This window comes from Sceloporus undulatus, chromosome 1 (genome assembly GCF_019175285.1).
Source record: "Sceloporus undulatus isolate JIND9_A2432 ecotype Alabama chromosome 1, SceUnd_v1.1, whole genome shotgun sequence".
NCBI classification, from domain to species: Eukaryota; Metazoa; Chordata; class Lepidosauria; order Squamata; family Phrynosomatidae; genus Sceloporus; species Sceloporus undulatus.
The window spans coordinates 260410048-260420134 of NC_056522.1; the positions used below are offsets into that span (position 1 = coordinate 260410048).

A 10087-nucleotide genomic window follows, 5' to 3' on the forward strand; every position below is an offset into this window, starting at 1 on the left:
AACCAGCTAGAGCCCTAAGATCCTCAGGAGAAGGCTTTCTCTTGGCCCCGCCACCATCCTAGGCTCACCTGTTGAGGACACGAGAGAGAGCCTTCTCAGTGGCTGCTCCCACCCTGTAGAACTCCCTTCCACAGGAGGCTAGGCTGGCCTCCTCCTTCCTGACCTTTCTCTGGCAAGCAAAAACATTTTTATTCCATCAAGCTTTTAAAAATAAATCAATAATAAATAAAACAAAAACCACGTGCTGTAGGTTATATTTCACAGGCAGGAAGAAAGTCATGGGCTTGCCATAAATCAATAAGCGACTTGAAAATATGCACGTGTGCACATGCAACTGCAGCCTTGGAGGTCTGGTCATCATCTGTTGATACTTTCTTGGCTGCTCATAAATCTAGTTTCAGGTTTAAAATTGACCAATGCAGATCTTTCATTCATAGAGTTTTCATATGTTGAAGCCAACTTGACAGAAAATAATGACAAATATCCCAAAATAGACATTCATTGAAGAAAGTACCCTGATTTTTTGTTTTGTTTTAGCAATAGCAAGTACATTTCTATACCACTTATCAGTGAACTAACACTCCCTAAGCAGTTTACAATGTGTAAGCCAATTGCCCCCAACAACCTGGGTACTCATTTTACTGACCCATGAAAAGGATGGACGGCTGAGTGGACCTTGGAGCACTGCCTGGACTCAAACTCACAACCTTGTGGCTGCAGTACTGACATTTAGCCACTGTGCAACCCGGTCTGTAATTTAGAGCCTGTACAGACCGGTTTTATATGCCAGCGTGGGAATGTGGTGTATGCATACCAGCTGCCCCAATGCCAGCATCACCTAACTACATGGCAGGGGCATTATAGCACTCCATTGGCACAGCATTTAAATGCACTGTGCAAAGGAGCACCAAAAAGCCGCCGTAGCTAGAGCACCCTTTCTGTGATGTGAAAAGGAGCCAAATTTTGCAGCTTCTTTTTGCGCCACAGAAAGGCCAGATTGGGACCTTGGCCTGCGATTGCCACAGCCCCGATCCGGTGAGGAAAGGGTGGCACAGAGCTGCCCCTTAGGGGTGGTCTGTTGGGCCCCTAACTTAGCAATTTTCCCCTAAGAGTTTTATGATCTTTATTATGTGTTTTTACATATTTATTATTTACATTTATCTCCCTCCCTTTCCTCCACTGAACTTAAAGGAGCCTCCATGGTGTTCCTATAGGCTTAAACCATCCTTCTGAGGTAGGCCAGGCTGAGAGAGTGTGTGACTGGCTCAACGTCTCCCAGAGAGTTTCATGACTCGGCACTTGCACCTAGATCTTCACACTGACTTTCCTTACATTCCCATTGGTGGTGTTGCTGAGTCCTGCACATCTGTGTAGAATAAAGTGAAGAGGTTCTGTGACATGAGGGAAAACTCTGATCAAAGGTGGCTTGTGGTCTGAGAATTAAGGGGAGCTTACTTCATAGAGAACCCACCACCACTACCTGATCCATTGCCTAATTGGAACAATAAATATAGAGTTAAAGTTATAAAGAAAAGACTACCTGCCAGCTGACCAGCATGCTGGGCATTTTGTCAGAACCACTGAGACCTGTCATGCCATGGCTTCAACGTCCATGTTCTTTGTATGTTTAAAACCTAGTGGCATACACTGTTATGGTCCCGCAGTTTGCATGTCATTGTAGGAGGCTCATTATCCAACAGAAATCATTTCCCCTCATCTGTAAAACCCAACATGTATACCCAAGAGAAACAAAACATAGTGACACATCTATATTTTCACTGTCAACTCTGAAGTATATTGATGTGTGCTATTTTAGGATATTTGCACAAGCTTTCTTTGTTTATTTGATGCATTTTTCTAATTTGTCTTTTTCTGTGTGTCCCATAGGTACCTACATTGTTCATATTATTCTTTTTTAAAAGGAGAAAAAAGTATTATATGGCACTGAGACTCTGTCAAAATGCATTTAGCTTGTTTGTATTTTTACAATATCAATCTTTATAAGTGGTTTTGATGTATTTCTATTTATTAACTTCTGTAAGATTTAATTATTATATATTATTAGGATACATATTTATTTATTGCCTTGGATTCCAGTTCCTTGTGGCAGTATTGGGATATAAATTTTTGTGTTGGGATATAAATCTCACTTCTGTTGCTTTTTTTTTTGTCGTCCAGGGAACCATGTTGTGGAATGCTATCTTTTGCTAGAAAATAGGAGGTTACTAGTGATAGGAGTCGCCAGGGCTGGCCCTATCATTAGTAGCTGCAAGGCAGAGGTGACAACAGCCCAAACAACCACCCCTGTGGATGGCAAAGCTGTAAGGGGGCAAAAGGGTCTTGGAGACGTGTTCCTAAACTCGCCTGCATTTCTTACAGAACCTGGCTCTCAAGACACACAGCAAGACTTTTAAGAATCATCCCAACAGTGGAGGGGCTTGTAGTGTTATCTGCTCTTTCCACTGTGATCTCTGCTGCTTCCATTTCTGTCATCCTCTGCCTTTCTTTTTGGGGTGGGTTTTGCTTCAAGAGTGATCACCTGGTGAGCAAGTAAGTGGAGTCAGGGAACAACTCACAACTGCTCCCATTCTCCTCCATAGGTTATGTGTATGTGTTCACTGGCATCACTGGCATCATGACCCTTCACTTCTGCCTCAAGCAAGGAAGTAGATTGGGCAACCCTACCATTGATAGTGTTGTAAAATTATTGAGAATAAATACTGAGAGAATGTTTTCCAACATAATATTTGAGATGTTTGTTAATATATTTTAAACATATTTATTATTTATTAATTTGTTTCTTTAGAGCAATTTTTAAAAACCAGAAACATTTTCAGTGATTAAAAGTGACATGAGAGAAAGTAAAGAAAGGGAAAGAATGGATTCTAAAGCACAGGCAATTCCCCCAGCCAGCCCTGCCTGGACTGGGTAAAGACTTACAGAGAGGAAGTGGCCAGCTCACATATAAAAAGCCTCTGGCTGGTTGTAGCAACAAAGGCATTTTCTTTTTCATCTCCCTTCCTTTGCCTTCCAAGGAACAAAAGGAAAAAGAGAAGGAAGGTGGGGAGAGATGTGGAAGACCAGTGAGGATGGGAAAAGAGGGCAGTGGAGGAAGGTGGCAGGGATGGAGGGGGGAGATGGAGAAGGGCAGCTGTGGGAAGGAGAGGGATGGAGGCTGAAAGGAACAGAAAGGTAGGGTGCTCTTTAGAATCCATAGCATTCCTGAATGTTGTGTAAAGTTCTTGAACCATTTGGAATGTTCAAGACTGCTCTGTAACATTCAGGATTAATCAAAAAGTGAATACAATATATTATTTTGTGAGATAATGAAAAATCAGAAACACAAAAATTCCCAGAGAGTAATTTTTTGAGAAAAGTTTTGAGAATATTCTCTTGAAAATCATTTGCCTTCACATCACTAACTGCTGAGCCTGAAGCCAAATGTTAGAGAGGAATTCTTAACAGTCCCTTCTAGGCTGGAGTTTATCCTTGCCATTATGTAACAGTTGCATTAAATGTAATTAAACATGACACTGATGAGCTCAGGCAAGCTGCTTAGTGCAAGTGTAATAAGGGAAACTCTGACAAATGCTGTGTCTGTCTTTTATCTAAAGCTGGGGCAAGCCCAACAAGTTAACTGTTTCTGAGGAACATACCAGGGCATCCCCTTCCTGCTGGCTCACACCCAGCCTGTGAAGGTGGCATTCTTTCTCCCAAACCCATGTGGCCTGAATTTCAAGATACTTTATAATCCTTTGCTTCAGATTCAGAATGTCTTCTAGCAAAAAGGGTACACAGAGGTCGGCAGCATGCTCTTTGATAATCATGGGACTCAGATCAACTAGCCAAGGAGAAGTTGTTCTTCTTTCTCCCTGGGGAATTCTGGGGGTTGTAGTCCATGAAAGTAACATTTCTAAGCTGTACACTGGATCTTGAGCCTTTTCACAATACAGTTTTTTTGTTGTAGGTAACCGCCCTTGAGTTGATCTTGACCCACATGGCTAACCTATGGATGAGACATTGCCAAGGCTCCCTGTCTTCCACCACTCTGCTTAGTTTCTGCAAAAAGTCATACACAATTTCAGCACTATAATTCCACTTTAACTCCCATGGCTACATCCTATGGAATCCTAAGTTTGCAGTTTGATCAGAGACACTAGAGGAACTCTCTGGCTGAAAATGTTAAGTATTCCACCCTCCCCAACTGCAGCAGGAGTGCATATACATGGTGATTAAAGTGGAATCACAGCACTATAACTGTGCAGTATGAAAGGACCCCCTGTGCTACCAAAGAGGTGATGTGTTGTCAGCACTCAGTGGCAAGGTTTACTGCTGCATGAAACTTCATTCCTTTCTGCCCTTTGGTCTCTTGTGTAACAATCGTAATGAAGGACAGGAATGACTTTCCATTACCTGCAAATTACAGGAGAAATGAATTCTGCCCATTAGTTTTTATTGATCCATGGATGGATGTAAATCCTACCCCTATATCCCATAATGAGCACTAGTTTTTCTGTGAACCCTGGCACAAAGGATGAGGTCTCCTGATTTATATCAGTGCCTTCATGAAATGCCAAAGCAGACCAGGAAATCTTGGTGAAGTAGGGGGAGCAGAGACTGGTTTATGTAGCGAAGGGATGTTTGTGCAAGAGATAAACTCTCCTGCACACATGGGGTTCCACTGGCATATTCTGCTATGGGAGACTCAGCTACCACTCCTCAGTGCACTAAGCAGCAGATGTTTGCATGAAGTTGATGATGGTATCATGATTTCTCATTAATAATTGCAGTGACTGTAATCCCTCCAGCTGGGCTAGTTTAGCTGCTAGGATTCAGGGCTTCATTTCCCTGTACCAGAGATGCAAGGAAGCTTATGAGAGAATAAAGCCAGGAGTCTTAATTGGGTTGACACAATATGAAACGGTCTCCTAACTGGGCATAGTTCAAGTCAAGCCATTTTCCCCCTTGGGATATGAATGCTCTTATTCCTTATCTTTCGTAATGATCTTACTAGCAGTTTCCCAAAGTTAACACCTGTTAAGGCCTTTGGTAGATTTAGCCCTATATTCACACTAGATCCTGTTAAGTACCAGTAGCTAACAATCATCAGCCGCCATCTTAAGAGTGGGATTGTTTTCAGACAAGTCACAGAAATTAAGCATTAACATGACATTAACACATACAGAAAGCTGCAAAATTGTTCTGCTTTTTAACCGGGATTTTCCTGAAGTTAAAAAGCGGCACGATTTTGCAGCTTTTTGATGAGTTAATGTCATGTTAATGTTTAATTCGAGCGACATCATCTGAAAACAATCCCGCTCCTGTGAGATTTTCCTGGGTTTAAACCCCATTTATGCATAGGATTTGGATGCTTCCCTCGTGTGTGATAGAATCATAGACTCGTAGAATCATAGAATAATAGAGCTGGAAAAGACCACAAGGGCCATCCAGTCCAACCCCCAGGAACTCTCAGTCAAAGTATACCCGACAGATGGCCATCCAGCCTCTGTTTAAAGACCTCCAAGGAGGGAGATTCCACCACACTCCGAGGGAGTGTGATCCACTGTCGGACAGCCCCTACTGTTAGGAAGTTCTTCCTAATGTGGAATCTCTTTTCCTGTAGCTTGCATCCATTGTTCCGGGTCCTAGTCTCTGGAGCAGCAGAAAACAAGCTTGCTCCCTCCTCAATGTGACATCCCTTCAGGTATTTAAACATGGCTTAAGCTTCTCTTCTCCAAGCTGAACATCCCAAGCTCCCTAAGTCGTGCCTCATAGGGCATGGTTTCCAAACCCTTCACCATTTTAATCACTGTCCTTTGGACATGCTCCAGTTTCTCCATATCCTTTTTAAAATGTAGTGCCCAGAATGGGACACAATATTCCAGGTGGGGCCTTATCAGAGCAGAATAGAATTATTCTTCCCTTGATCTAGACACTATATGTCTATTGATGCAGCCTAAAATCACATTGGCCTTCTTAGCTGCCGCGTCGCACTGTTGACTCATTTTCAACTTGTGGTGTACTTGGGCTCCCAGATCCCTTTCACATGTAGTCTTGTTCAGACAGGTGTCCCCCATCCTATATCTGTGCATTTCATTTTTTTTTTTTTTTTTTTTTTTTTTGCCCTACGTGCAATACCTTACATTTCTGTGTTGAAATTTATTTTGTTAGCTTTGGTCCAGCTTCCTAATCTATTAAGGTCATTTTGAATTTTGATCCTGTCCTCAGGGGTATTGGGTACTCCTCCTAGTTTGGTGTCATCTGCAAATTTGATAAGTATACCTGCAATTCTGTCATCCAAGTCATTGATAAAGATGTTGAATAGTGCTGGGCCCAGGACAGAGCCCTGTGGGACCCCACTTGTCACTTCTCTCCAGGATGAAAAGGAGTCATTGTTGAGCACCCTTTGGGTTTGGCCAGTAAACCAATTACAAATTCATGTAACAGTTACCTTGTCTAGCCCACATTTTACAAGCTTGTTTGCAAGAATGTCATGGGGAACCTTGTCAAAGGCCTTACTGAAATCAAGATACAGTGCTCCCTCGGGTTACGAAATTAATTCATTCTGCCGCGGCGTTCGTAACCCGATGCATTTCACAAGCCGAAAAGGGCTTTCCGTTAGCGCTGGCAAGCCGCGCGTTTGAATTTCGCGCCGAAAAAAAATTCGTAACCCGAAAAAACCTTCGTATCCCGGAACAGTTTTTTCCAATGGAACTTTTTCGTATCCCGGAAATTTCGTAACGCGATCAATTCGTATCCCGGGGTACCACTGTATACTATATCCACAGCATTCCTTCCATCTACCAAGCTGGTACAGTGGTGCCTCGGGTTACGAAATTAATTCGTTCCGCCATTCCTTTCGTAACCCGAAAATTTCGTAACCCGAAACACTTTTCCGTTAGCACTGGAAAGCCTATAGCTGCACTTTGCAGCATTTGAATTTCGCGCCGAAATGAATTTCGTAACCCGAAAAATATTTCGTAACCCGAAACAGTTTTTGCCAATCCCAACTTTTTCGTATCCCGGAAATTTCGTAACCCGATCATTTCGTATCCCGAGGCACCACTGTAATTTTATCAAACAAAGAGATAAGATTTGTCTGGCATGACTTGTTTCTCTGAAACCCATGTTGACTTTTTGTGATTATGGCATTGCCTTCTAGATGTTTACAGACTCTTTGTTTAATGATCTGCTCTAGAATCTTTCCTGGTATTGATGTCAGACAAACTGGATGATAATTGTTGGGATCCTCTTTTTTCTCCTATTTGAAGACAGGGACAACGTTTGCCCTCCTCCAGTCTGCTGGCACTTCTCCTGTTCTCCAGGAGTTTTAACAGATTATTGCCAATGGCTCTGATATTACATTTGCCAGCTCTTTTAATACCCTTGGATGTAGTTCATCTGGTCCTGGAGACTTATATTCATTTAGATTAACCAGCTATTCCTGTACTATCTCTTTACTTATTCTGTGCTGAATTTCCCCTATTCTGTCCTCTGCTCCATTATCCTCAAGTTGAGCCCTGGTGGCGTAGTGGTTAAATGCCTGTACTGCAGCCACTCACTCAAAACCACAAGGTTGCAAGTTCAAGACCAGCAAAAGAGCTCAAGCTTGACTCAGGCTTGCATCCTTCCAAGGTCGCTAAAATGAGTACCCAGATTGTTGGGGGCAAATTAGCTTACAGTTGTAAACCACTTAGACACTGCTTAGGCAGTATGAAGCGGTATATAAATGAAGTTTGTTTGATTGTTTTTGAGCACCCTTTGCCTTTTCTGAGAAGACTGAGGCAAAGAAGGTGTTGAGTAATTCTGCCTTTTCTCTGTCTTCTGTTAGCATTTTGCCATCTTTTCCACGCTGTGGCCCTACCATTTCCTTTTTCTTCCTTTTGCTGCGGACATATAAAAAAAAACCCTTTTTATGCTTGCTATGTGTTTGAATTTCTCTTTGGTGATTTCCCCCTTTTTCCATTTTTGGAGTGGGCAATTTAAGCTTTCATGCAGGAGGACAGTGCTCATCTTCTCTCCCTTCCCTCCTTCAACACAGATACTTTTTTCTTTTCTATCAAAAGAGATATACACTCTGGAGCTGGGAAGGGCAGGGTACACAACGTACAAATAATAATGAAAAGCAAATTAATGCAGTGGTGATGCATTGCTGAGGAGGAAGAAGTAACCTTGTTTACTCCCTCGCTTTTAAAAAGTGACCTGTTTCTTCAATGGCAAACCCCAGGGAGCACTCAGCCTTTAAGAAACCTTTGGGGTGAGGGGGAGGAAATGAACTTTTTACCTTTTTGTTCTTTTTTATTTGAAAAAGGTCACAAAATGCTACAAGCATGAGGGGGTGGGCTTGATGTTGCCTTCAGTCACTTCTGGCAGGCAGCATGCAAATGTCCCACAACATTCCACATAAAACTCACAATATTAATACATGGAAAGAGGAATAAAACATATACTTTGGCAGGGTACAGACCATCAGTAAGAGGCCAACGGCAACCGCCTCTCCTTTTTGCGTATCCGCACTGCAGCAACTCAATTGCGCGTGTGCGGTTGCGCGATAAAAAGGAGCGCTGAAAAGCGACTCCTTTCTGCGCCGTCGCAAACTGCTGGTGAGAGCGAGAGCACGTCGCTGCTGCGTGGCTCCATCTGGATGGTGCGCAGCAGCTATGGTGTCATGGCGACGTGTTACGGTTGCAGGGCATGTGCGCGTGCCACTCCAAGGCAACCCTAGCACATCGCCATGATGCCACAATGGTCCTGTCTGGATAGGGCCATAGTTTCTTAGTGGCAAATATATAGTAACCATAATGCTGCAGGGAGGAAGGAGTGAAAGCTCACAAGAAATGTGCTCACAGTAAAGATCCCCTTCAGGGCAGATATTTCAACTCTTTTAAATACGATACTGAATATTTATTGCACCATAAACTGATCATCCAAAAAGATTAAGACAATTGAAAGAAGGTGGCAAACCTGGGCATTGAAAACATTTCCAAGAATTCTCTGGGGTTTTTTTTAGTCCTTTCTTTTTACTGCAGCACTTTCATTTAGGCCTCAGTTTGAGAAAGGAAAGGGGTTATGTGGGCTGTGAATTCATCTGTCTGTCACTTCATCTCAAAGGCTAGTGGGTTTGAGCTGCTCCATGAATCTGAAATAGGGTGCCTGACTTTGATTGCTATGGAGTGAAGGCTAGTGTGGGCTATGACCTTTGTGGGCTCTTCTCCTGGCTTAATGGTGCATCTGCCTTTTCCTCTTGCAGATGGTGAGCGGCTGGGTGAGGTGACAGACCCTGGCAGGCGGGTGGCTGGGGCCCATGCATCCTATCCACAGAAGAAGACAGAAGACTCCAGCGAAAGCCAGGAGGATGAGCAGATGGTAAATCTCACTTGTTTCTAGGTTCTTGCTTTTCTCCCTGTGTGTGTGTTCATTGGAAAAAATACATTTTCTAAGGGTTTTTGTTTGTGAACAAAGATACCTTGCTCCTATTTCTGTTTCTACTATGCATTCTAGGGGAATGGGGATGTGATGTTTATTCATTCAGTATTTCAGGGGGTATTCAATTTAGTCACCAAGCTGAAACTTGCCAGTTCATTAAGGCCTATGGGCGTCATTAATTCAACCAAAATACTATTACACATAGTTATTTGTGGGTATTTCAGGCTATGCAGCCATGTTCTAGAAAAGTTTCTTCCTGACGTTTCGCCAGCATCTGTGGCTGGCATCTTAAGATGCCAGCCACAGATGCTGGCAAAACGTCAGGAAGAAAATCTTCTAGAACATGGCCACATAACCCGAAAAACCCACAAAAAACTATGGATGCTGGCCATGAAAGCCTTCGACTTCACTATTATACATAGTTTTAAAATCATTTTTTAAAAATCTGTTTATGATGTTTAATATGTTTTTAGCTTACTTAAATTATTTTACTGTTTTTAAACAGTTTAATCTGTTATAATGTTTATTAGCTGCCCTGAGATATTTTTATGTTTGTTGTTGTTGTTGTTATTGTTGTGTGCCTTCAGGTTATTTCTCATTTATGGTAAACCCAAGGCGAGCCTATCATGGGATTTTCTTGGCAAGATTTCTGCAGAGAAAC

At 42.5% G+C, this 10087-nt stretch overlaps 1 protein-coding gene across 1 annotated transcript in view; it reads left to right on the forward strand.

The window, feature by feature from the left end:
* Positions 1–10087, forward strand: part of B4GALNT4 (beta-1,4-N-acetyl-galactosaminyltransferase 4) — a 256577-nt gene that overhangs the window by 124096 nt on the left and 122394 nt on the right. The window contains exon 2 of the mRNA XM_042445219.1: positions 9251–9366. Coding sequence (XP_042301153.1) covers positions 9251–9366 — 116 coding nt within the window. The remainder of the gene's footprint in view (positions 1–9250; positions 9367–10087) is intronic.